Below are 27,533 nucleotides of genomic sequence, written 5' to 3' on the forward strand. Positions count from 1 at the left end.
AACCTCGCTGTGTTGAGTGAGCGCTGTAATTATTTTTCCTCGACGAGAAGACGTTCTCTCTGCATTATTACTGTCACTCTCCCTCTGACAGCCGACATGTGCCAGACGCAACAGGTTGAGGCACATTCTTTGGGGGATTTTGGAAGTAGTAATAGGTAAAGTAGGAATTTACTTGCTGAAGTCATTCTTGGTAAGTTAAGTGAAGGAAATAAAGGGGTGAATTATTACATTTCAAAATAACAACTGTAATTCAGGACATCCTTATTAGAATAAGAGGGTTTATTTGTGTGTTGCAATTGCAATATGTGTGGTTCATTTACCTCCTTAATGACACCTTTGCTATCTGGCTGATGCTTATGAATGTTTAACAGATATTCAAGATGTTTCTTTATATGCCTGTAGCTTTTTGTTATTTCTAGGGTAATAATTAGATGCGGAAGGAACCAGCAGTTTAGTTCCACAGGGTTTTAAAAAAACAAAAAACAAAACACCTTTTCATCCAGGACACGTGTCGTTACCACGTTTTTTTTTTAAAGCCACATCACCGTCGTGGATGTTCTTTTCTTTTATTTGGAAAGGTCAGCGATGCCGACACTGACCCATATGCATAGTGGCATGAATCCCCCGCCCGCCCAGGTGCCCTCACATATCCATGTCTGCGGGTGTCGAGCTGCTGTCAGCGAGGGCATCCTGTTGTCCGCCGCGCAGGAGAACCTGTTTCCTTCTGAGTCACAGCTCCCAGCTCCGACACACTCTTCCTCATGTTACAGAATACACAGAAAGACAATGGCACACGAGTTGGGCGCACACAAAGCAGGCACAAACACACACATCTATTCCCAAAAGATTAAACAAACAGGCGGACAGAGGATGAGACACCTGCGTTGGGCCTCCTCCATTGCAGGGTGCATTATGACGCCTGCGCTCTGGCAGACAAAACTGTCAAATATTGCTTCTCATAAGTTCAGCAGGTGTTAGGACGACACATCCACATGACCTGTTTTGATAACCTTAAAAGATCTTTGACATTTCCCATGTACACAACCAGGAGCAGGTGATGTGCTCGAGGCTTTGGGCTCCAAATTTGATTCTAAGCTAGAATCTAAAAATGGATGTGATGCCTCATAATGTATTCTGATTATTGGCCTTCAAAGTGTGAGTGAGTCAAAATATAATTTTACAGCTATTATTACAGCTGTGAGTTTAGGGCTGTTAAAAAAAGAACCTTAACATTAATGAGAATTTAAAGAATGGACAGATTTAGGTTTACAAACAGTATCATATGAATATGTATTATTGAATGGATGTATAATGTCCATTAATTGGACAGTATTGTAATATTTGAAACAGCTTTGTATTCAGTATTTAAGAGGCGTCTTCTGCCAAAAAGGCACTTTGTATTTTTAAATATTTGTTACTTTATAATTCTAGATTGGGGAAATAGTATGCTTGTTATTCTGCTACATTTACTTGAAATACTGCTTAAGACAGAACATAAAGCCAGCTTCTAAAACATGACATATTAAACGGTTAAACTATGCAACAGCCTGTAACTAAACTGCAACAATATAGAAGCCAATATGTAGCATGTAGTGTTCTACTAAATACCTCTATACTTTTTGTAGTCAATTACAAATATAGAACGCAATATTTTTGCATATTTAGTTTTTTGTACCAGTTTAGATGTGTCGCTGTTAGTTATTGCATCTATACAATTAACATTTCTGCAAAATGTGGCAAACAGAGAAATTGCACCTGTCCCCTTAGTGAGGCTTTAAGCCTACATCATTTAATAAAAAAAAAAAATAGTAAGTATCAATTAAGATAGGAATTGAAATAATGAATCTCCCCCAACACATCCACACACACAGTCACTCTTGATGAAACTGCCCGCAGCAGCTTTTTACCACAAACTAACAAATCCTCCAATCTGGAGAGCAGACAGAGAATCAGCTTCAGAAAGGAGGACTGAGTAGTGTGCGGGACGTTGTGTAAACACGCGGGAAGAAGAGCCCTTAACCAAACAAAGATTTAAAGATAAGGAAGAAGAAGAAGAAGAAGAAGAAGGAGAAGAAGAAGAAGGAGAAGAAGGAGAAGAAGAAGAAGAAGAAGAAGAAGAAGAAGAAGAAGAAGAAGAAGAAGAAGAAGAAGAAGAAGAAGAAGAAGAAGAAGAAGAAGGAGAAGGAGAAGAAGAAGTGAAGCAGTTCTGCTGAAGGAATAAATTAGAGGAGTGGTTGAGATAAGGGAGCGCGCTCTGGCGTACACGCGCGCGCACACACACATACAAGTTCAGGCTACGTCCAGCGCGCGCAAGGCTCGGAGAGGAGGAGGACGAGGAGGAGGAGGAGGAGGAGGAGGAACCAGAAATCTTCCCTCATTTACTTAACATCACTTCCCCACCGCCGGGAAAGCAAACACGCTCCTGAAGCTGCAGCGGAAGAGACGCGATATCGACGCGAGTGTCTGCGCCAGGCTGTCAGCACCTGGAGCCTCTCGGCCGAGAGAGCCCGCGCCTCTTCGTCCTCTTCCTCCTCCTCTTCTCTATTCTCAGGGACTGCGAGTCGCCGGGAGCGCGTCACTTTGTGGCCGCTTTTGCCGGGACACTGGCGAGAAGTCTGCGGAGTCCCGCGGGCATGGAGAGACAACTGCTCTGACTGACAGTCGGATTGTTTTCCTGCTTTCTGAAGAATGGTGAGTGGGAAACACTCCAGCCTGTGAAGTTGTTATTTATGTCGGCTGTTTCATGGTCAGGGGGTTATATTTCGGAACTAATATCCTCACGGGATCATTCGGAAATGTTTCTGTTCAGCTCTGTTGGTGTTCAAGTTGGATAATCTACTAAATAAAAATCGCATCTCATCCACTATTATTAGATCAGAACATTATCTTCAAAAATAAGCTCTCATCACTCCTCTATGTTTTTATTTATATGTGTCATCAAAGCAAATATCAAATCATGGTACATTTACAATAAAATTAATAAAATAAAATAAATCACACTACAGTTTTTGTTGCATTGTATGTACAAACATTTGCAATTTTTTTGATTATATATATATATATATATATATATATATATATATATATATATATATATATATATATATGTATGTAATATTAGGCAAATTCAATAATAACAATAATTGAAAATGCGTGTTTTCATATTATGTGTTAGTATTTACAACTACCGGACACACATTATTATAATCCTTGTGAGGGAAGTGAACCATAAAGGCCTCTTTACAAACACTAAATGCCTGTTGAACACAAACTCCAATTATATTATAATGCAGAATAAAAGTAGGCCAATGCAAAAGTAAATATTTTCCTTTTCAGTGGAAATCTTGTCAGCTATCATCCATTTTTCTTCACTATTCGGCATAACTTTCCTTGATTTAGTTCAATGCATCATGAGGAGCAGGATGCCCCCAAATCCACCATCAACAAATGAGTTATTTGTTTCTCCCCGAGACCTTTTAAAAGACGTGGAGGGGCAACGTGTGTGAGGCACCTTCTCTCAGATTGAGCTCCTTTGTTTTTCTTGGTGCTGGTTAAATCTGTGCAACACTTTTTAAGTACAGAAGATTACACTGAAGTCACTGACACCCCCCCAGCAGCCATGCAGGGACCCTCATTACCTAAATTAGGGGAGCCTCGCTAAGCATTTTTCAAAGGCTGGTATTCATATTTTTCAAGGACCCCCTTCATGGCTCCAGACGAGAAACTCTCTCACTGTTTTTCCAACCGTTTAAATCCCCTTTAAACACGTCAGCTGCACAGTTGGAGGAGCCGGGGTTTAGTGGGGCCCTTTGGTTTGTGTAAATGTAAATAAGTTTAAAGCAAAGAATTATGACATATCTTTTTTTTTTTGTGTCTCGGATCTGTGTGCAATTTTCACAACACGCCATTACATTTATTAGTTATGAAATAAGTGAGCTCATAACATTGCTTATTTTTCAAATTTAAAATGGAATTAGTGTAAGCTTTGGGGGTTTTGCATCTTTATATGTGACATCAGAGCTTTTTGTTGTATTACTATCACCATTGTTTATTAGCCAAGCATGTTTCCCACCAGCTCAACCTCATTTCTGCTTTTTATAAAATATTTTTTTCACCCTGTCAGACTCACTTATCTGAAATAAACCTGCAGGGGTAATGGCCGGCCAAAGTAGGGTTTTTATTTTAGATAGTTGCTGTATCAGATTCAAGTCTGTGACGGATTGTAAATCTCAGTAAATCTCCTTTTGTATACTTGTATTTAAACCCCCACAAATACCGTCCGAGGGTCTTGATGGAGGGGCGGTGGGGTGTGTGTTTGTGCTCAGACCACATACCGAAGGTGTGTGCTCGGGCGTGTTTGATTTAACACTGCGGTTCGTCTCCTAATAACATTAGGCCCCATTTCTGGACTGCTGGGCCGGGTCCCTCTCAGCCTCTCTCCCTCTCTCTCCTCAGCCTTCATGGTTCCTATTACTAGCTCCAATAAATTGTGAATAAGCAGCAGCCCAAAAAGTCCCGGGCTGTGGAGAATTCCCCATCCTGTAGCGCAAGGCACCCCCTCTTAAGAAAACACAAATTAATTCCAAACCCCTCTGTAGCCAAACGTTTATGGAATGATAAATATTTTCATAGGAAGCTCTGCTCTTCCTGACTTTATCTGCACCAATTTTATTATATTTCTATACCGGCCACACAGTTCTTGATGTCTTTTCGCTTCCGTGCATCTCTCTCCTCCTCCTTCTCCTCCTTTTCGTCCTCTCTCTCTCTCTCTCTCTTTGGGAGTCAAACGGCCTGGCTGACTTGAACTCAAGGTTACAGCAGGGCTCTCTTGTCGACCCTTAAAGACTGAAAATATATTCAATCCATCCTCTTTGTCCAAATAGGTATTATAGTACTACAAGCGAGACTGCTGAGTTTGATTTTGTGCTTCTATTCAATATTTGCTGCTGAGCCTTTTTCAGTCTTATGCTGCTTTTTTTCGTTCTATGACACTATTGTATTCATTCTCTTTGTGTTTGTGCTCATCCCTGTGAACCAGGACATCTGTCTAAATGCACAAGCTTAATTATAGAATAGTCTTTCCTGCTTTTGATAATAAAATAGGCATATTATTTAAGCTGTTGACAGAACCACAGAAAACCAATCTCACAAAGTTTCACTGAATATTATCAGAGGGCACTTTTTGTGCATCTGTATGTTTGTTAATCCCTTAATTTACTTCATTCTTTCTCATTTTTTCATGGCTGAGCGACTCGTGTCACTTCTTTTATTCATGTTTCTTTGGTTATTTGTGTTCACCTCTGTCCGTATACCTCCTTGAGGGGTCGCCATGGAATACAGTAAAGTTGAAGTGTTCTAGGTTTTCATGGAACGAATGCTTCTGAACCTTATACAACTTCAGAAGAAGCAATCATGAATGTAGCCTGATACGTGCAGCTGTCTGCATAAACAGAAAGCCTGACTAAATCAAAACTCCCCCAACTATTCTTCGTAAAAACTTCTTTATTACTGTCAAGAAAAGCATTACAGCAGATGGTGAAATGACGACAACACATATAAAGATGAGAAAATAATTCTATTAACGTTTCAAAAAAGATGTTATCCTCTGCTCTAAATCTTGTTTTTCTCAGTAGCTAACTTTTGTCTTGTGGATATTTGTGTTAGTGTGTGTGTGTGAGGCTCGATCAGGTAGAAGCCATTGAGAAGTAGTGTGTCTGTTTTGTTGTGAGACCTTGGACGTGTGCGCGCGCAAATCTGCAGGAACCTCAATATGTTTGAGGAAACAAAAGCTCGGGATGGAAAAAAGATGCCGGTGATTCTAATGTTGTGTGACTTATCACACTTCCTCCTAAATGTCTTCTCCTCTCCCTCCTCTTTTTAATTCCCTTAAAGCCCCAGAGAGCACACTGTGTGTGTGTGTGTGTGTGTGTGTGTGTGTGTGTGTGTGTGGGTGTGTGTTAAACCCTCGGCTGTCAGCAGACAACAGCTGTCTCTCTGACTATCTGCACTCCTTATCTCATCTCGAGAATGGAGAAGCCACACACATTGCAGCGTTCAGCCTCAAGTGATCATATTTCATGTTTTTTGTGTTTCCTAATAACAGTTTGGATGCTTTTTACTAATTATTTCTGGCTCTGTCTATTTTTGTCAGAATTTATCCTACTGAATATCACTCTCTTTCCCACCGTTTTCCATCTTTTCCTCATGTTTTATAATATCTAACTCATTCTGCATTCTTATCTCTCCAAAAAGGCATGAATCACTGGCTCGCTTTCTCTTTTCTCTCACTTTCTCTGTCTCACACACACACACTTCCACAGTAAATCTAATAGGAGTAATTGGACCTCAGGCCGTCTGTAACGCCCGTGAGCTTTAGCGACCAGCGAGCTCCGTCTGGCCAGCTGTTAGCAACTACAGCGGCCGCTAGCCGTCTCCTGCTGAGGAGACTGATCGAGGGCAAACCTTTTCATCCTAATGACTAATAAAGGAGCCAGTCTGAGTGTGTGTGTGTGTGTGTGTGTGTGTGTGTGTACATTTGTGTTTGTGAGACTTCATTAGAGAAAAACAGGAGCGGTCATGCAGTCAGGCGTGTGTCAGATCGGAGAGTGCGAGCGCGTGTGTGACCAGATGTGTGTGTTTTTTTTTTTTTGTGTTTTTTTTTTTTTTCTTCTATTACCTGGGACAGACCACCATCTGACTGGGGTCAGCCTGCTCCTCCAACCCCACACCCGCTCCCGCGGGCTGCTGGGAGGTCTGCCAGCTGTCCCTCGCTTTGACCCCTGTCCCGGGGCACTGGTTCTGGGAGAGACGGAGTCTGGGCTTTGGGGTAGGTGGTCCTTTCCCAGATTTGGCAATATTACTTGGAGGTTGGGGAGGGGGTAAAGGGGGAAGGGAGGGGTAGTTTGTGATATAATTGGAGTGCGAGTGCCGTTTAATGGGCAGTGAAGGCGAGGGAAAAAGAGACCGTGTGCTGGAGAAAAACAGATAAAGACACTTGCATTGTGGAATAAAGAGGCTTTGATTACCGAGGGACAAAAAGGGGGGAGCTCCTGGCATTAAAGCAGTCTTGTTGCAGGGAGTTAGTCAAGTGGAAAAGAGAGGCCACCGAGTCTGAGAGGTAAAGTTACACAGTGCAGACAGAGTGGGCAACAGGTTCACTGCTGCCAGGGATTAATCGGAGCCCCTCGTCGAAGGATTTCTGTTCTATATCTGTCATTATGTGACTCAACTGTTCGTTCACTTTTAATTTAAAGTATTCCAGTATGAGCCAGGTGTGCGGTGTGTTTTGGGTTATTTGAGGGAAACACTGCAGCGTCTCCTGTGAGAGTTGAACCTGTCAATAAAGGGATTAATCGCTTGCTGTGTTTTTTTGTTTGTTTTCAAACTGGTTGCTCAAGTTTCTTAATTTCTAGTTGATGATGTAAACATGATAACGGCCGTATTAGCTGACGACGTCTGCCTGCTGGCTGTATTGAGGCGGGTCGCCCTGATAGTGAACAGGCGACAGAGACGTGGAAACGTCTTACTCTGGTGTTTTTGCTTTTTACCACCGCAGCAAATGTCAGACGTGGTATGTGGAGTCAACAAAAACACGTCGGGTTACTTGTCGACATGAGCGATTTTTCCCAACGACAAAAATGAAGCACTGTTTTTTTTTATTCCAAGTTTTGTTCTCCTCATTGATTTTGGCATGGCAACACTAAATTGTATTGAATAAAGTATGAACAGTTTATCACAAAAAGGAGCCCAGCGAGAAAACCTTGCAGCAGTGAGGTTACCGGCAGACAACACACTTTCTGCTGTGTGTGTCCTGTACGATGCTGAAATATGTGGCGGGCACACAGACACACACTTGGAATGCATTTGCCTATTAATGAATTCTCCGGTTGCTGAGGTCGTGGTGGGTTGAAATGGTCAATCCTGAACATCTGTCGGTGGACCACCAGCATGTCTAATCACAGCTAATGTACCGGTTTTCATTGGTAAAGAACAGTTTGTCTTTTAGATCACTTTACAACTTTCTCACTAACATCCTTTTTTGAAAGACGAAAAACGGGTTGAATGAACTGCTAGTAGGAGGATTAACATTGTACTCAATAGAGTGCTGCAGGAACAAGTCTTAAGAATTGTAAATTACTTTTTGTCCCTTCCGGTTCCCTCCTCTCAAAATCAATGTTTTCTTCGCTTAGATGCCTGAAAGTCTGATAAATGCAACCTTAAAAGATTTTACTTTTTGTTTCATGATCTAAAATGTGTTGGTAAATGCCGCGATTAGAAAAATTGAAAAATACCTCATGCCCTGCTGTATAGATGTGAAAAAAAGAATACAATATAAGTGGTCTTCTCCTTTGTGAAATTTTAAAAGACATTTTTCACAATTTTCTAACATTTGATAGACCAATTGATCACCCGGTTCATTCAGAAATCTGTAAGATAATAGATCAAAATAAAAAATCACCCCACAGCACTGTGCATGAATGAACAAATATGATCAAATAGCAAGGGGCTGTGTTGTTTTCAGCCTGTGTTTGTTTATATAAATATATTTTTCCCATGCGACTTTGCAAATTAGCAAGTATATTATATGTCAGGACACGTTTTATTGAAGGATTATCAGGCTTATGCGGAGTTTGCAGGGTCTGAAAGGGCTGGTACTCCCTATTTATCACTCGCTTTTAGATAGAAGAGGTGTTGGCTTTTACCCTCTGAATACGGACGTAGTTTAATAGATTTAAAGGATGAAGCTAAAACTAATTGTACTGCTGTGTGCCAAAGGTGGTTAAAGAGAGCAGTAGCTGGCAGATGGCACAGATTTCCACCACGAGGCCCCTGATGCTCAAATACTGGGCCCTTGTTCTGTGTCTTTTATCAGCGAGAGAGAGAGAGAGAGAGAGAGAGAGAGAGAGAGAGAGGGTTTGTGTTCAGCAGTGAATTAAACCCCGACTCTGCCTCAGGCACGTTGGCAGACTGTCCAAATTGCGGGCTCCAGGTGGGGCCCCATATGGCCCGATTATAGACCAGCAAGGCACCTTGTCCTGAGATCACGACGCTTCAATAGCAGGTCAACCCATCGGGGGCCTCTGCTGCGGGTGACCAGACTCTCACGTGTCCAATGGAGACTCAGACAGACACTGACACAGCGTACATATTGACACAGTCCAACCAGACACACACACACACACACACACACACACACACACACACATGCATCAGGCACCTGACATGATATTCAAATCATTGGTAACGAATGTAAATAAAAGAAACTGCACAGTGTGTTCACACGAAATTCAGAGCAACACATTGATACCAAATTCTGCTCAGGTTATGCAAAGGGGAAGAGAGCTGACCTTTGATCTTCCGCGTTGTTTGTGAATTGTCGTTCCAAATGTGTATTACAGTGAAATGCATTGTTTTACTTCTTTAAACCGACTGAAACCGACAATCGGCCATTGTGTGCAGCATTTGGCCAGATATAATCTTTTAAACTCTGCTATTTTATTATTTCTTCACACTACTTTCATCTCTTAAAAACAAGTGCAACACTATGAATGCTTTTGTCTTTTTATTAGTCTGCGCCTTTGTCCCCACATGAATGATTAGCGCGTCTTATCCATCTTTATGGCGGCCGCCTTGTCACCTTGCCGTTGGGTTTGGCGGTTTAAAAAACTTTTTCTTCCATGCTAAATTGACAAGTTTGCCGCGACGGATCAGTTTTGTGTCTGTCATCGTTACCCCGACTCAACAGTTTAGTTAAACTTCAGGTAAATCTGCACAAAACTCAAGTGTCGTCCTTTAACCGTATCAAATGACATTTCAACTTAAAGCACAATACGGCATCCTGTGATGTAATCCATCAGCACAAAGGCGAGAATTTGATATCCGTGAAAGAAGCCGTGGTCGAGCAGAACCCTGGGACCCAGGTGAAGCTTGTGGGACTGGCCTCGTGGCCCCGCGGCCCCCCCCCCCTCAAACCTCCCGTGGCCCTGCCGGGTTTGTTTTAGCTTCAGTTTCAGCCCTCGGCTCTCCACAGCGCTGCTGAGCTCCGCTCGTCTTCCCTCCGGTGTCCTGCAGTTCCCATGGCCTTGCGCGCCCTCCTCCCAGGCCTCACCCTGAACCAGGAAGTGCCTTCCCTATCGAGCAGAGTCTTTTGTGTTTGCGTGTGTGCGTGCATGCGTGTGCATACAGGACCGTGGTAGGGATGCAGCTGAAGTCAAGAGGACTCGTCGCAGGCGTCGCGTTCCCTTTTGATCCACGGGAAGTTCTGGGAAATGCTTAGCACAACAGCACTTTCCTTATTTTCCCTCTGTGCCGCAGGATCAGTGTTACTCTCTCAAGCTCCACAGTCTGCGTGTGACAGAGGTCAGATCTGGATCTCTGATAGCTGCAAGGTCGGAAGGTTCATTTCAAGTGGAAAAAAATAGGGAAACCATTGATGAACAAGGACACATTGTATCCATTAAAGTACGTATTTCAAATGTAACTGGAGCTAAAAATAAAGGATATTTTTCTTAATTTGTGGCTTTATTCATAATAATGTTAATACTATTCTTCAATTGGAGCAGAATAGATTATACACGTATGAACGTAACCAGTTTGTATCTTGTGTTTTCACCCAAGGCTTTAACTAAATCACCTCCTTCGTGTCACATTTACAGTCTGTTGTAATTATGTTTGTTTTACGGTCAATTACACAGATCTGCAGGTGGATTTTTGGCTGTAAAGTTTTTGTGGTTGCTTCATGCTTGAAGTGCATTTATTTACTCAGAAAACACTGCGAGCTGTCTCGGGTGTTTTAAAAAGCCGGGAGGGCGGCACCGTCAGCTGGAGCTGACACAACACGAGATGTGTTTTCTTTGCTATTCTGTCAAAAACACTCCTGTTCATGACATTAGAACAACACAACAGATACCGTAGGTCGTGTCAGGTTTTGTGACGCCAGTGATGCTTCGGCTCACTGTCACAATTTGTGTCACTTTTCTCAGATAGCTTTCGCTTTTTCCCCCCCCCCCGCCTCACCTTCATCTCTTCTGCTGCTGTAAAACCCGACTAGCCCCTATAATTCACGACTGTCATCTGTCTCTGTCGTTGTGTTGTCAGCCAGGTCAGAGGTCAGGCAGTTAGCTGCAGCTTTGCCAGATTGGAATGGCCCAGAGGCAAAGAGAGAGAGAGAGAGAAGAAAAAAGAGGAAAGAGGGAGAGAGAATAAATGAAATAAGTAAGGTATAGTGCACGCTGTTGTGCGTTGCCGTATAGCATAAATAAACAAGATCAAGTTCCACAGGATTTCGTGTGCTGAAGAAATTGGCTGCCAATCAGCTATGGGAGCATCAGTGATGGTTGGCGATACTGTGTTTGTCTAGAGGTGTCTACCATACCAAACTGTTGCAGGCTGCAGAATGTGGATTTCCCCTTATACAAAATACTAGAGAATAAGTCCAAAAGAACAGTGTGGAGATGGTCCACATGCTTATATTAGTAGATGACTTTTACCTTCACGTCTCCCAGTAGTACTTCTGTCACCCACAATACATCTTGCTCCAGATTGTGTAGTACCTCGTGTGAGTGAGTCAGCTTTAGGATCCGCTGTCAAACTCAGCTCAGACTAATTCATGTGGCATTGACCTTTTGACCTCCAGCTCTCTGAGCCGAGACCTCCCCTTCCCTCTCTTCTTTTCACCTTTTTTCGCTCTCAGTCTTTTATCCTTCCATTTGTCTCTTAGTGGAGTCTAACAGAGAGAATCACAGTAAAAATGTATTAACCTTTCTTCTGTTTCATCGTGTCACCAACTCTACATGAGACATTCTGATGAACTGAGAAGGGAGAAAACCCACGCACTGCTATTCTTTGTTATTTGAAAGGCAGCCTTGTTGTGTTTTATTTCCTCGATGGTGCTGCACACAGTTAGCAGAGTGCGTCGGCGTCAGTGGGGCATTTTTCTTTAAACCTTTGTTGAAACAATGTTACCTGTCAGGTTCCTGTAACTCGTCATTAAATAACCGAACTCGTCACATCAATGCCACATCCATTGTGTTGAAACTATTCACCTCTTGAACTCTGTCCATGACAAAAAAAATACCTGCCTCCTCATCCTGCTGCAACAGGGCCGGAGGCAAGTCACGATGTGTCAGTCACCTGCATACCTGTGTCCTGATGGTGTGCGCTTGCTATTGTTTCCGCAGGAGAGTTGACGGCTGGAGAGGAACCTGACGAACAGCAGTGTGACGGGATATAGAGGATAAAGCTCTCTCTCTCTCTACAGAGTCAGGTGAGAGGGCAAAACTACAAAGGGAAGAAAAAGCAAAGTGCTTGAGATGAAAAGTGGCTGCTCGCTGGAGTTAAAGCAACCGTCCAGTCAAGCAGATTTTATACTCTGAAAATAAGCCCAGCACAACCCAGTCATCGGGACTGCACATACACATGCAAAGATTTGTATTAAAAATGGAATGGAATGAAACAAAAACTGCATTTTTTTTCACAGGGCTTCTTAACATCCATTTCAAACTCATCGTACCTACTACAGGTGAGTTTGTTTTGGCTTTGAAATTGAAAGTGGAATTGCGTTACTACATTGTCACGCATTGCAATGCATGCATGTATGTTTTTATTTAAAATGTGCCGTTATTAATGACTGAAATCACAAGGAAACCGCCAGAACTTAGTGATTTAGACTGAAACTACCCAATGATATGCATTATCCCCTTAAAGTTTATTTACATAAAAACCCAATTTTTTTTTCCTTTGCTTGTATTGATTTCAAACCATCTCCTTAGATGTAACCAGCATGAGCTGATCCCTATTTGTTTTGTTCTTGGCATTAAAAGAAAGTTGTCAGCCTGTTTTTGCATATTTAATGGCTTCTTCCTCAACCGGGGAGTTCTATTGTAACAGCTAAAGGAAAATATAACTCCTCATATAACGTCCTCATATTTACTTCCTTATTTTAGATTAGCGGGCGGGGAGACGAGTCATGGCTGCGTACGGGCAGACTCAGTACAGCCCGGCCCTCCAGGCTGCGGGGCCGTACACGCCTTACACTCACCACGCACAGGGCTACAGCATGCCATCCTACAGTGAGTACCAGCTCGCATGCAGTTGCATAGAAGCATTATGTTGATAATCATCTCTAAAGCAAAATGTTTGTGTAAAGTGATGACAAAGCCTTCAGATTATGTACATCAGATTCTGCAAATTAGTGTAGCTCTGTTTCTTTTCTGCTGTGACGCTTTCTTTTTACTAAATTGGGAAAGCAACAAGACGACACAGCACATTGAACAACATCACAATTTAACTGGAAACTAATTCAGTCGCTTTACAAATAGTGGAACAAAAAGGATGAGAGACAAGTCAGTTTTTAAATGGATGTATAAGAAACATAAAATGATTGTTGTACATACATATACTGTACCTACAGTAGTATTGGTCGTTGTTATTGTTATTGATCGATCCACAGTTGAAATACAGATATACGTTTAAAAAAAGCATGTTTTAATTCCTTTGTATGAATGTCTGTATAATGACGAGTTTGTTCATGAAACCAAACCAATCCATCTTGTGCTATACTTAGACATTAAAACAGAAGACGGCCTGAGTCATTCTCCAGGGCAGACGGGGATACTGGGCTACTCAAACTTCAGCAGCACTCCTCCCAGTCAGAGTCTCTACAGCTACTCGCACACACACGGTCAGTCGGAAACTCCCTACGCACTGAATGTACGGTCCCACCATCACACACAAACCTTCCATCCGCCATCTTTGATTTCAACCCTCACTGGAAGGAGCGTCCATCCTTGTGCTGGCTTCCTTGACTCTTTTACTCCTGTCTTCTCCTCGTCTTTCTCTCTCTTCCTCTGCCACACCTGTTCTCCATTAGCCGCGGTCTGGACTCATGGCGTCAAAAGTCTCCCCAAGCCCCCCCGCCCTCTTCTTTTCTCGGGGTCAGGCCCCCTTTCTCCACTCAGACCAACAACACAGCATGCAAGCGCTGGTGTCTGTTAGAGAGAAAGAGACAGTGAGAAAACATATAGACGGAGAGGGTGGAAGAAAGGAACGAAAAACAAGAATAACAGAGAACAAGAGATGGGCAGAAGGTCTTTGCTGAAAAACAAAGACTCAAATGAAGTGTGTGCAGCTCTCTGCCCTCGCACGGCTGTGTCTGTGTGTGTGTGTGTTTTTGTGACCGTGTGTGTGTCTGTGCTGTACACATTCCTCAGTCGTCCGGCGCCCAAAGCATGACTCGCTCAGTGCGACTTTATGGCTCTGAAAGCAGCATGAAATTGACCTTGTGTGTGAGAAGGGAGAGGTTAAGGTGCATTATACGGAGGGGTGAGTAGGTTTAATGTTGCAGACTCAGAGGATGACCCGGTTTCCACTGTAGGGATGAGACAAAGGAGGACAGAAAAACAGGATTAAACAGTAAACAGAGGAGGTTTGGTGTACTTGGTGTACTGTAATAATTGGAACATGAGCTAATCTCTATATTATAATATGACACAGCATTCACATGGCATCTTTATTATGATAGTATTTTCCTACTTTTGCTCTTTTTTGTAGGTTTGACGTCAGTTTTGATGGGTTGCATTGGCATTGCACTCATGCCAACACTAAAACAAAGTCAACCAGGGAAAGAAACGATCAGTTTTCAGTGAGCTAAGTGAACCACTTTATTTGAAGCATGGTGGGTCAAAGTTGAACAATTAAAAGTCAAACATACGCTAGGTTCATCAAAGTTATATAGGAAGTGAAAACAAAATAAGTCAAGTTGGAAATTACTGATTTAATTCAAGTTTACACACCAAAGTTTAAAGTGCGCTCACTCCACAAAGTGGTTTCCTCTAACCAAAACTGTTTCCTCACAACTTAATGTCTAATTGTGTTGCCGCTCGAAGGTTTTGCTGTGTCGGGCTTAATTGGAATTATTTCAGGGTACCAGGTGTACCCATAGAAATAAGGGCCAAGGACTCCCGTTGTACTCCCGTTGTACTCCCGTTGTACTCCCGTTGTACTCCAGTACAATGGGCCAACGGTCTGAATCAAACCCAACGTTGATGACCAGTAGTACATGACCTCCTTCTCTGTTCTCTTTTCAGCTCTTCCCAAATAACTGTAGTTTTCCATATCACTTCCGTTTAAAGAGAATATTCAGATGTCAGACATTATAAGGGAAAGTAAATAGAAATGTAAACACACTTATGATGGACGCTCTTACAAACCTGCAGAGCGCTCCATGACTCTGCTCTGTTACAGTACGACTTTTGGACACACAAGCTTCTTTTTTCTGCTTTTTTTCTAACATATTTTAGTTTGAGTTGGAAAGACACTGTTCCTAAACAAAATACATTTGTTTGAATATTTTTATGCATAAATCATTTACTGCAAACTTCAAACGGTAATTAACTGCCACAACAACCGAATGTTTGAGGGATTTCAGAATGTTTCCATGTCATGCATTATACTGTACACAATGCACTAGCACGCACACACAGAGCACAAAACGCCGTTGAAACGCAAACTGTACACTGTGCGTACAACTGAAACCAAATGGGGACTATGGGAGCCTTTTTATGTTTACTCAAGAGACCTCCTGTATTTTTCCTTCAGTCACTTTGAAGATTGTTGTGTTGTCCGGGGAGGTTTTAGTGTGGTTCTTCCATTGAGTCATTTTTCTCCAGTTTGTCATGCACCGTGGAGGGGAGGAGAAGAAAAGTTGGGCACGAAGGAGCAGTAGTGGACTGAAGTGTTCATGGGAGTTCAGACTTGAGGAAGTATGTCTTTAAAAATCAGGACCGTTCTGGTCATAAATCTTTGTTGCCCCCTGAGGGCAACTTTCTGTACAGCGAGCAGCCAGAACCAAACCAGGCAGGTCCTTCTCAGAAACATATTCTGAATACGCTTCCAAACAAGTACTGTATATACATAGTATTACCTTCCTACTGCAAATAAAACACCCATTCAATAAACAGTACAGTTAAAAACAAAGCAATTATTTGCAAAGCTTAATCGATCTGTTTTGATATGGACGCTCTAATTGCAACGCAAACAAGAATCGGCTCAACCAACTGTCATGTCTCGTCTTCCAGCCGACACAAGTCGCCAGTCAATGACAATGTTGGCGTTTTAGAGCCGCCTATTGACCGAACCCGCGTGTCTTTGTACTGCCGGAGGGAGCACAACAGAGAGTTGCTCAAAGTTTTGACCTCACTCGTGGAATCGCTCAACCCCATCTACTTGGATTGGCACAAAACATTGTCGGACTTTCGTGGTTTCTCCAGGATGAATTTACCAGGAGGTTTAAGTTTATTCGACGGATTGTCATGAATTTTGGTTCAGATATTCATGTTCCACTAAGGATGATTTTTTTTTTAAAACTTTACTTGTAATCTGGTGATCAACCCTCCGCTGCACTTTAATTTGCAAATGTCAGCAGCAAACTAAATAATAAACATTGTCTCGCAAACCATCAGCATGTTGTGCTGCTGTGCTTACGGACACCCTCTTGGACACCGAACCATTCGTAACCTTTCGAGATATCCATCCAACTAGCTCAAATAAAAGGCTCAGGTTCAGGCTGAGGCAGCGTCACTGTGGGGGAGATTGCTTGGAGGAAGATATTCCTGCCCCGGCTTGATAAGACTAAGATAAGATGCTTCCCATAGCAGCATCAGACTTCCCCACCTGTATTGTTCCACCAAACATGAATCTCACTCCCAGCACCTGCAGCTCTACTGCTCATTATTCCCTCCACACAGTTTCACATATCAGATCGAGGCTCATCCTTTGATACGAGATGCAGCGACGCCAAATATCTCACTGTGTGTAGCCGTTCTCTGTTCTGCATGATGAAGTATATCCGAAAAGGTTTGACCTTCGTCTTCCCATCATTTTTTTTGAAGGTGGTGGTATTTCACCTGGAATTTTTCAAGGCACCCACGCGATCTCAAGTTCAACCCCGTTCAACTCGACCCAGCAAGTGAGTAATGCGATTTCGACAAGATCTTTCTTGCTGCCGAGACATCTGAAAAGTTTCCACAATAGGATTCAAATGTATGTGCTAAAAAACAGAGACAATGACACCAGCTGTGATGCCAGAATCGAGCCTGGTTCGCTCCAGTAGGTGTCTCCAAGACCACATTTTGCTATGATGACATACACACACACACACACACACACACACACACACACACACACGCACACGCACACGCACACGCACACGCACACACTCAAACAATACCAGCAGCTGGTAATTATTGACGACTAATATCTTATTGTAGCGACTGTCACAACTGTCATAAATACATCATATTGTTATGTTACATGACTCTGATTCAAGTCATTATTTTTACCTTTTTGACAGGAGTTTTCAGCGTACTCGAGCTACAGTCAGAGTCAGTACTCTCCGTATTATAACTCTCATCACTACAACAGCCCCTACCTAACCAGCAACAACATCAGCCCTGCTGCCATCACAGCTCCGTTAGCCTATCAGCATCCAGAACACCCCGTCATGCTGCCCAATCACAGCCCAGAGTCACACGCAGGTAAGGAGGGACCAACCGCCTTTTGATAGCCTTGTTGTTTTCAAACGGACGTGTCATGCCACAGACACAAGCAAGCATATCATGCCGAGCTGTTTTATGGATCATACCATATGTATATATGTGTCTTTTTGACGAAAGTCCTCTCTTTGTTTGAGTGATTTGGGTTGATTGATGTATGGTATGTGCCATTGTTTCATCATTGTGGTTTATTGGATAATAAATGGACATTCCAGTGATTTAGTACTGCACAAAATTGTGACTTTCAAGAGACAGATTAAAAAAAAAGCAGCAGCAAATCCATGTTGTTGTAAAGACTAAGATATCCTAACATGCCTTCCAAAACCCTAGATCCTACATTTCCCATAATGCAACTCAAAAGCATCTTTCCTATTAAATCGTAAATCAACTAAAGAAAAGTCACTAAAGTGTGTGTGTGTGTGTGTGTGTGTGTGTGTTCTAGGAGAGTACCACCCGCCGCCCAGCCCCCCCACACCAGGTAAAGAGGAGGTCCCGGCACGAAGGGGGTCAGATGGGAAGTTGAGAGGGAGGAAAAGAGTCAGTGACCCCGCGCCACCTCTGGACTCTGATATAGAGGTAAACACACACTCACACAGTGTAGACAATTATCAGTATTTCTCTTCAATATTTATCTCTCCCTCTCTCTCTCTCACACACACACATAAGCGTTCATGAGGTTAACATTACATATCTGTTATTCCTCTGCAGCGTGTGTTTATCTGGGACCTGGATGAAACCATCATCATTTTCCATTCGCTCCTCACGGGAACCTTCTCCTCGCGATTTGGCAAGGTACGGTGATACGACCCCTCCCACTGTCGTTTACTGTGAGGAGTTTGTTCTTTAAGCTCTTCACACTTTCACAACATTGCATCGTACGTGGACAAAAAAAAAAACAACCCTCGCAGCAACAATCTAACCTTGCTGTAGTCAGATCACCCTTTGTATCGGTGCTTATTTGACTAACATTCAAAGGTTTCGCCGCACCGAGTCGAGTCCACGACCTTTGGATCTCATCCCTGAGCATTTTCACACGCTGGCTGTTTTGCCTCTCTGCCCTCTTGTTTCTTTTCATAATGCGCCGGGGCTGTTTAGCTACCCCGGCATCCTGCGGCGTGATTGACAGCCGGTGGGACCTTTACATAACAGACAGGCAGCTGACATGGGACGGCCAGTGGTGCGTTTCTTGGTTTTGGCCGGGGATGTGTGTTTTGAATTCTCACGGTCCCCCTGCGGGTTGACACAAGGCTGACGGGAGTTTTGAGAGCAGCGTTTCTGATGGGTTCAGACCTCGGCAGGCCATGCACGCCGTTGTTTCTTTTCCTTTCTTTTCTGCCTCGGAGAGAGAGAGAGAGAAGGGGGAGTGAAGAGGAAAAAATGGAGGAAGAAACAGCGAGAGAGAGAGAGAGAGAGAGAGAGAGATAGAGCGAGAGAGTGGATGTGTTGAAATGTGACTCATGTGCCAAAAATTCCTGATTCCCTCCCACCACTCAAAGGCCCCGCTGCTGGAGCTCAGTCGGACAGACTCTGACATCAAAACGCAGACATGCAGCTGAGGAATTAAATGATTGACAGCGGAAAAACAGATTAACAATCCAAAGCATCAAAACGACCGACAAGCTAGCAACAACTTCTTTTTTTTTTCTTTCCCCCTCCCTCTCAAATGTGCAGCAACCTCATCCCACTCCGACAACAGTAATGTCTTCTTTTTTTTTTATTTTTTAGAGCATACATCATCTCCACTTCACCGTGTCGTGTCCCTCTTTCTGTCTACTTTCAACAACCCAGGCTCTTCCCATTAGGGTCAGCCTATTAAACGCTTATCATAAACAAATGTTTTGGACCTTTACGTAAAGGCAAGTCTGGGCCCAGTGTGCGGGGAAGACTAATGAGTGTGCTGAGAGACAGTTGCTTTCACCAGCTTGGTGAGCCAGAGGTGAATGGAGATCCAACATGAGGAGCTGATTCCCCCTGCAACAGCTCCTCCGTTATCTCATCGATCATCCGGCGCCGCTCTCCGTTTTTCCATATCGAACATCCGGCGTGAGAGTAAAAGGGGAATGGTTTCGCTGCTTTTGTGTGTGTGTGTGTGTGTGTTTTGTTTCTTCTGAAATTCTTCACCGGGATTATCAGGAAGAGGCTTTTATTTGTCCCTCTGTGTGGAGCAGCCCTCGCGTTTTGGAGGACGGTGATTATAGATAATTATTTCAATTATGAGACAAGCAGAACAATACTTTCTTAAGCCTTTTAAGCCCCCCTCTTCTGTCCTGGTTTTCTCAATCCTCCCCCTAGTCATTTTCTCCTACTGACCTTTTCCCCCCTTCAATCCTCAATTATCTTTCTTCCCTTTACACCTTTTTTTGGAGAGGAGGGTAGAGGGGGGGGGGGGGGGGGTATTTAATTGTCATCATTTACGATTCTTGTGTCATCGAGCCAATTTCTAGCATTTTGAGCCAGAAGGCAGCTCCCTCTTGTCATTTCAGACGCACTAATCTAACATTCACCTTTGGCTGACACCGCTCCGCTTCTCCTGTCTCGCTGCCAAAGACGAGCCAACGCCGCCATCAAAACAATATGGCGCGCATTACACACACACACACACACACACACACACACACACACACCTGCTTTTGTAGTCTTGAAAAAGAACACACCCATGCTGTTTGTCAGCCAGACTCAGGATTTATGTCTCTCTCTCTCTCTCTCTCTCTCTCTCTTGGGTGATGATTTATAATTTGCTTATTAAGCAACACCTGAAGTTTGTGTAATGGAACACCTGCGTGTTTGTTTGGCTTTTTTCCAAAGCGAGAGAAAAAGAAGAGGAGAAGAGACGCTGGGTGGTGGGAGGTACCGAGTAGAAAGAGCAAAAAACCTTCACAGACTTACTGGCGTGTTGTAGATCTTCTTATGTAGTTTTCCCATCATTGCAGGCAGTCATTGCCATTCATTCAGTCCAATAGTTTATGTGACATGTATGTGAAAATCAATAACTTGACAGGATTGTGTCCATCGATCGCGTTCATCCCTGCATTCATTTTTAGCTAAAAAAAACTCATCAACTATTATATGGATTGAGTGATGTGTTACATTATTCAGAGAAATGGTTATTTGTCCGATACTTTGGTTTACATTGAAATACCTGCCAAACTCAAAGAAATTCCCATCAGCCTCATTTGAACTTTGTGTTTTGTGCTAGTTCACAAATATTGGCACGCTGACAAGTCAAACTAAGATGACTCACATTGTAAATATTCTACCTGTGAAATATTTTGTTATTGTCATTGTGAGCATAGTCGCATGCTGTACCAAGGTGTAACCACACACCACACGCTTGTGGGTACCAAAACGCAATGGTCGCATACAATATTTGTAGTTTACGGACAAAAAAAACGGACACGACTGGTTAAAACTCGCGGTGATTGAATGAGTTTATAAAGAGGGTTTTTTTTGTGGTTTTTCACCCAAGTTTCATCTAATGTCCACAGTGAATACATTGAAATGAGACTGTGCATTATGTACTGTAATGAATCAGGAAGAGGACTTCGTGTAGAGAGATGGTGGCCGAGATGAAGCCAAAACAAGCCAGGAAAGATTTTGTGAAGATAAGTTTCCACAGATAGATATTCACCCTCGCCTCTCCCCGAAACCTGTTTGTGTCAATCCAGTTGATGAGTCTGCAGAGGAAGTGCAAGAAGGAAAGATGTTCAGAGAGACAAGCAGGCGGCTGCACTGACCGGGTCAGAATCATGGCAAGATGTTCAGGAATTCAATTTTAACTGATTATTCCTGTAATGCCCACACACCTCTTCTATCAGCAATCTCATGATTGTGTTGTCTCTTCACTAACTATTACGGGTGCAGCGCCTGAAATGACAGAGTGATGATGTTCTGATACAATTATGAATGTTTTATATACACAAACTAAACATCACTGCGAAGAATTTTGATTGGTAGGAAATTAATTGTGATTCAAGAAGCCAAAGAGAAACAATAACTTCCTTTTGTGTTTCATTCTAAATAACAGATGCATTCATGTGCGCATCAGTTGTAGTCAAACTTTGCAGCGTGGCTTTCAAAGCAAGTTATTAATTGTAGGGCTGGTACGTGTCTCTGTGTGTTTGTCTGTGTGTGTGTGTGTGTGTGTGTGTGTGTGTGTGTGTGTGTCTGTGTGCATCAGGACTCCTCAAAGGCCGTGTCTCTGGGTTTGTGGATGGAGGAGATGATCTTCAACCTGGCCGACTCGAGACTCTTCTTCAACGACTTGGAGGTGAATTTGTAATTTGTGAAAGTGTACGGGAAGCGTGTTTAGAACATTGGAGGGTTGAAATTTGTTTTAGTAACTTGTGTTGTCCTTAAACTGGTAATTGTACTCAAAAAAACATACGCATTTAATTTTTCCATGGCAGCACTCTGTGTTTTTTGCAACTTGAAAGTCTTATTTTAATCTCAGATGTATTCCCAGTTAGATGGAAAATAGCAGCAGTGAGAACACATCCAGCAGTATAAACTGGCATACCAGAAAATCTTCCCTGCAACAGCCTAGCAAGAGGTTTGACATTTGGGTGCTATTTTCTTACTTGGCAAAAAGCACAGTAGCACTCATTGTAGAAATTCCCTCACACAACGTCTGTCCTGTATTAATTCTTTCTACAGCATTTTCCAAACAATTTGCCCACCTCAGTTGAGTAAGAATATTCAAAGAAAGAGGTTGTTAACTACTGGCATGAGTCTCGTTGCCTGAAAAAAATCCACCAAACTCAACATGGACATTGGTTCAACCTCTAAAAAACGGTGACTCCTCAAGCGCTCATTAAAATGCCGTTTTACAACCTGCTAGTGACTGAAAAGGCTTTCCCGTTTTTTTCATCCTGAATTCCGTGGCCTTGTTCTGACAAAGAAAAAAGATTAGAGAGGGACAGACAGAGACAGAGAGAGAGAGAGAGAGAGAACAAGTACACTTTGTGTCGTAATTATAGGTGTGTGTCTGAGCATCTGAGAGGAAAATTAGTCAAATGGGAGGAGGAACATTGGAGAGGAGGGAAAGGAGCCAACAAAGCCATTTGCAAACCCCGTTCTTATCCCCCTCTTTTGTTGTCGAGGCTCAGTAAATCTCTAAAGCAGTCGGCCACAGCGGGCTGACAACTGATGTTAAGTTTCGAGGGACAATTATCTTGTCCCTCCGATGTCAGTAGCTCCATCAGTGGCTACGAGTGTTAGCGGCGCTGCCGTGACTGCGATGCTAACAGAAGATCACACAATTGTTAATTGGCATGGACGCTTGATTAATCAAAGTCGGAAATTCCATTTGAATTTTTCCTCAATGAACAAAAAAGGAGATTACTATGGCCGCCTTGCACTTCATTTACATCTTTTGAACTTGGATTAAAATGAGCACGCTGTGTCGGGGCTTTGCAGGACGGCTGGGAGGCGGGTTGCAGCTTTTGAAAATGTAGTTCTGTGGAGATGGAGGGAAGATGAGGTTGTCTGTCTAACGCAAGATGGCTGAAAGGTGATAGAAGAGCTGAGTCTGTCCTGGTAGTTATAGTTACAGTTACACTGTCTGTACTTATGTGTGTGTGGCTGTGTGTTACGTGAAAGATTGTGGGACTTGACTAAGGACAAAAATGTTACTATTCTTCAGTCTTTGTTAGACATACTTGTGTATGTCCTCCTGGCCATCTATGATGGTTTTATGCTCCCTGTTTTAGTTGTCCTCTTAAATAGTAATTTTTTTAATAATCATTTCAAGTGTCTGGTGTAACTGCATGTAGCTGAAGGTGTTTTGGTCGTCGCCACACGTTTTAGATTCAGTGTGGTTTTAAGCCCTGTGGTCTGACCGGTTGCTTCAAAATCCAGCAGAGAGGAACAATAAGCACATCGCTGTGCTTGTCAGAGACAATGGGCCTTTCTTCTGTGGACCAAAATGCAGATTGACTTTACTTTTAATTTACTACGCGGTTACACCAGAATCGCACAGCCAAGTCGACTGTCCTGTATCTCCGGCGCCTCGCTGTCCCGTGTCCTGACATTATAGTTCCTCCTTCCTTGTCTTTTATGTTAGCTCTTTCTTTTTTACTGTAGCTGCTATCACTCCCGCAGGCTCCCCTAAAGAGGAGAGGCCTGCCTGTACAGGGCTCCCACTCTGAAATGGATCTCTTGACATATCCGCTCTCCTTTTCATTTCCCAGGAATGTGACCAGGTTCATATTGATGACGTGGCATCAGACGACAACGGACAGGACCTGAGGTAGAGAGAGTCTCCTGTGTTGCTTCTGCTGAGACACTCGTCTGCTGTGGCTGGTGCACCAGACTTGCCCTCCGGGTTTTAGTGCACATGCGGAATAACAGCAGGGAGATGAGACGCAGAGGGTTTTTTTTGCGCGTCTGTGTGTGTTCATGCATGCAAGCATGTGCATGTCTTTTATTTTCCCCGACTTCCACAGCCATATAATGTGTCACAGGATTATCCGACGCTTTCATTTCTCATCAAAATATCTCTTTATCATTCCCCCTGTCTGCCTCAGTCCAGACGTTTTATTGCAAAACTTGTTGAAGCACTTTGGGATACTTTTAGGAGGAAGAGCCAGACTGTACCAAAGTACTTTTTTGAAGCATTTATTTTATTGAACTTGGCCCTTTTTCATTCCCAAATATGTTTTTTATATTTATCCTAGCTGTGCTGAATGTCTATACTAAATGATTTCTTACCGACAAAGCTTTTTCATTCATGGCTAAAACTCGATTTTCAATTTTACAGCGTTTCTTGACCCTTAAAATTGTTGTGGTCACACTGACACGCTCCCTAAATGTAATGAATGGTTTAAGCACTGCCTTCTTGTGCATAACCAACATCTCTTGAATAAATCCCTAAAGCAAGAAGCGTGGATATAGTTGTACCAGCTCTGAAAGCACCCTCCCCTGAAACACCAATGATCGTGCGACTGTAAGATGTTCTGGAAAAATGCACTTTGTGTCTTTATGATCTATATCCTGACTGTTTCCTGTATCGTGATCCTGCAGCACTTACAACTTTGGGTCGGACGGCTTCCAGAGCCCAGCGGGGGCCGGCTCTCTGTGCCTGGGGTCAGGAGTCCACGGAGGGGTGGACTGGATGAGGAAACTGGCTTTCCGATACCGCAGAGTCAAGGAGATCTACAACACATACAAGAATAACGTTGGAGGTGAGCCCAGCTCCTATTGGATTCAACACGGCTGTGTACAGGCAACATATATTGAGATTATTGTATTTTCTCTGAGGTTTATTAAGGGTTACATGTGGCTAAACTTGTACAATTAAGGATAATGTGATTTGTCTGGGTTTTCTCTTTGTCTTTGCTCGTACTGTATCGAGTTATACAAGCTTCCTGCTTCAGAAAAGTACATTTTGTATTTTTCAGGCTCCAATTTGCGCATCAACTAGACCTCCTATTCCAGATGAAAATGCACGACCATAATCACCTGCCCCTTCCAATAAGAATCAGCTTCAACACAACAGTTCATTACTGGCGCATTACCTGTTAATTTAATTGCATCACGATGCGGTGAAAAAGAAGCCAGGTTTGTTTGTCCACTCGGATATTGTTCCAGACGTTTGTGTTCGATATGGACCCTCGTGCGCTGCTGATTACAGCTGGCTGCTTTGCCATACGCCCGAGGTTCTGGCAGGAGGACGTTGTGTGAAAATCGTTCGCCCCCGAAAGACGACAAAATTCCGGTCTTGAAACGTCTCAGTAGATTAGATTTATTCACGCATCGGCGCTTTCACGAGTTCACGTCCTCTGACCATCAAGCTTGTGCTTCTCCCTGACGGCCAGGTTTGGTGGGCAGCCCCAAGCGAGAGGAGTGGTTACAGCTGAGGAGAGAGATGGAGGTCCTGACTGACCTGTGGCTGACTCAAGCACTCAAGGCCTTGGCGCTCATCAACTCCAGGTCAGGTCACGCTGCCACGGCTTGATTGACACCAGCAGGTTTAATTAGCCGGTCGCTGTTCAGTATTTAGTTTAATCAGGATTTTTTTTTTTCATTTCCGGATGAATGTCCATCCTCGACGTGTCGTTCGATGAGTCTCAACTTAACCGCGGTTTAAACGTGTCTGTCCTGTCCTGTTTGCAGGCCTAACTGTGTGAATGTGTTGGTAACCACCACCCAGCTCATCCCAGCGCTCTCCAAGGTGTTACTGTACGGTCTGGGCTCAGCTTTTCCTATAGAGAACATATACAGTGCCACCAAGACAGGTGAGGAACATTTACTGAAGATGGATTCAGAGATAATAACAATCATGATTAATACAAAAAAATAATTAAAATCTGCTTTTTTTTCTCCTTTCAAAGGCAAAGAGAGCTGCTTTGAGCGTGTCTCTCAGAGGTTCGGTCGGAGAGCAGTGTACGTGGTGATAGGAGATGGAGCCGAAGAAGAGTCCGTGGCCAAGAAGGTACAACTCAATCTGTTTTTTTTATGACTGTGACTGCTGAAAAATGTGCCTCAACTAATCAGTTTGCGTTGAGACACACTCGATTTATGCAGCTTCTGTTACATCAAATCTTTGCATTGAAATGTCAGACATTTTCCCGGGTTTGGCAGTTCGGCAAATCTTTTTTTTTTTGCAATAAGCTTTTCGTACATGTAGGCCAACATGTTATCCACGTGAACTTTGTCACGCAGTATAATTCCCCTCTAAACCACAGCCCATAAATTCACATCTGCATTGCATCTGCAGCTAAATGCATGTTTGCCTTAAGTTGCGTGTTTTACATTAAACCTGCATATCATTTGTATTTTATTTCGGTTTTCTCAGAAGAACATGCCGTTCTGGAGGGTGTCCTGTCGAGCAGATCTTGAGGCTCTGAGCCATGCACTGGAGCTGGACTACCTTTAGAGGGCGCCAGCCGTCACGTTCTTCCACCGAAATCACGAGAAGCTCCTGAACTCCTGAGTGCAGCTCGTAGGTGAAGCTGCTCCCAGAAACGGATACAGTCTCACTTCAGGCTTGGCACAAGGCATTTGATCCCGAACGAGCACCCAGGCGGACGATTTCCCTTCAAAGCCAAAGGAGCTGTGGGGATTTTGACACATGAACCCAAAAGTACTGCACCAAAAAACAAGACCAAAGAAGAAATAAGGGACCAATGCTTCATCACTAACCCCAGGGAACTTTGGTTAATACTGCAATTCTTTTTTTCTTTTCTTTTTTTTAAAGATCTTTTCCTTTTTTTTAAATTCACTTCATCTCATGAAAGGTGTCCCACTTTTGTACACAAAAAAGTGATGCACTGAATGCAAACTTGTACTCCCTGTTTATTGACCACAGTGAGTATGTCTGCATGGATAAAACGTTCAGATCGTTGTTAGATTGTTTGTTCTGCTGTGTCTTTTATGTGTTGTGGGACTAAACCCATTTTCCACTGAACAATGCCATTTTAAAGAGAAAATTTGAAACAAGACTTAAAGATATGATGTCACATGAGGTAGATGATGGCCTTCATTATTGTTTTATTCATGTTGTTTAGAATAACATCAGATACTATTATCCTCATATGTAGAGGCTATTTAAAATAGTCTGATTGTATTTTACCATTATAATGTGAGCTATTTATTATTGGGTAAATTTACAACACAATGAGGTATAACCAGTTTGGGAGCGCAGCATAAAAATATCCCCTTCAAAGACCAAAACTATGCTCTTGTAAAAATGTTTTGATAAGAAGTTGTCTTGAAGATGTTGTATGATAGGCCGGTGCTTGAATCCTTACTTTTTGATTCGGGGTTGTACATGTTGTGTTCTAACTCTTTTTCTTTTCTCTCCCGGTGTAATTTCCTAATAACCTGTTTGTAATATAGATGAACTGGTTGTGCATGTGCCGATTATACTGCCTGTCAGCTTAGCTATGATTTGTATATAATGCTTTATTGTCGATTTGTTTTGACAGACAGTTACAATAGATTAATACAAAATAAATTAATTGCAATGTTGGGAAAGGTGAG

The 27,533-nt window shown here is 42.9% G+C and overlaps 1 protein-coding gene across 1 annotated transcript; it reads left to right on the forward strand.

Moving 5' to 3' along the window:
- Positions 1–2,376: 2,376 nt before the first annotated feature.
- On the forward strand, positions 2,377–27,516 carry eya2 (EYA transcriptional coactivator and phosphatase 2). Its single transcript, XM_068594001.1, has 16 exons — positions 2,377–2,691; positions 12,180–12,265; positions 12,479–12,520; positions 12,945–13,070; positions 13,565–13,681; positions 16,890–16,966; positions 17,351–17,534; positions 17,995–18,128; positions 18,261–18,344; positions 21,730–21,819; positions 23,741–23,799; positions 24,573–24,733; positions 25,367–25,481; positions 25,665–25,786; positions 25,883–25,983; positions 26,347–27,516. Exons 4-16 carry the CDS (start codon positions 12,968–12,970, stop codon positions 26,425–26,427), a joined length of 1,428 nt encoding a protein of 475 aa, XP_068450102.1. The 5' UTR covers positions 2,377–2,691; positions 12,180–12,265; positions 12,479–12,520; positions 12,945–12,967; the 3' UTR covers positions 26,428–27,516.
- The last annotated feature ends 17 nt before the right edge of the window (positions 27,517–27,533 follow it).

Source organism: Clinocottus analis, unplaced genomic scaffold (genome assembly GCF_023055335.1).
Source record: "Clinocottus analis isolate CAN_PGR_092001 unplaced genomic scaffold, fCliAna1.0.p SCAF_3, whole genome shotgun sequence".
NCBI classification, from domain to species: domain Eukaryota; kingdom Metazoa; phylum Chordata; class Actinopteri; order Perciformes; family Cottidae; genus Clinocottus; species Clinocottus analis.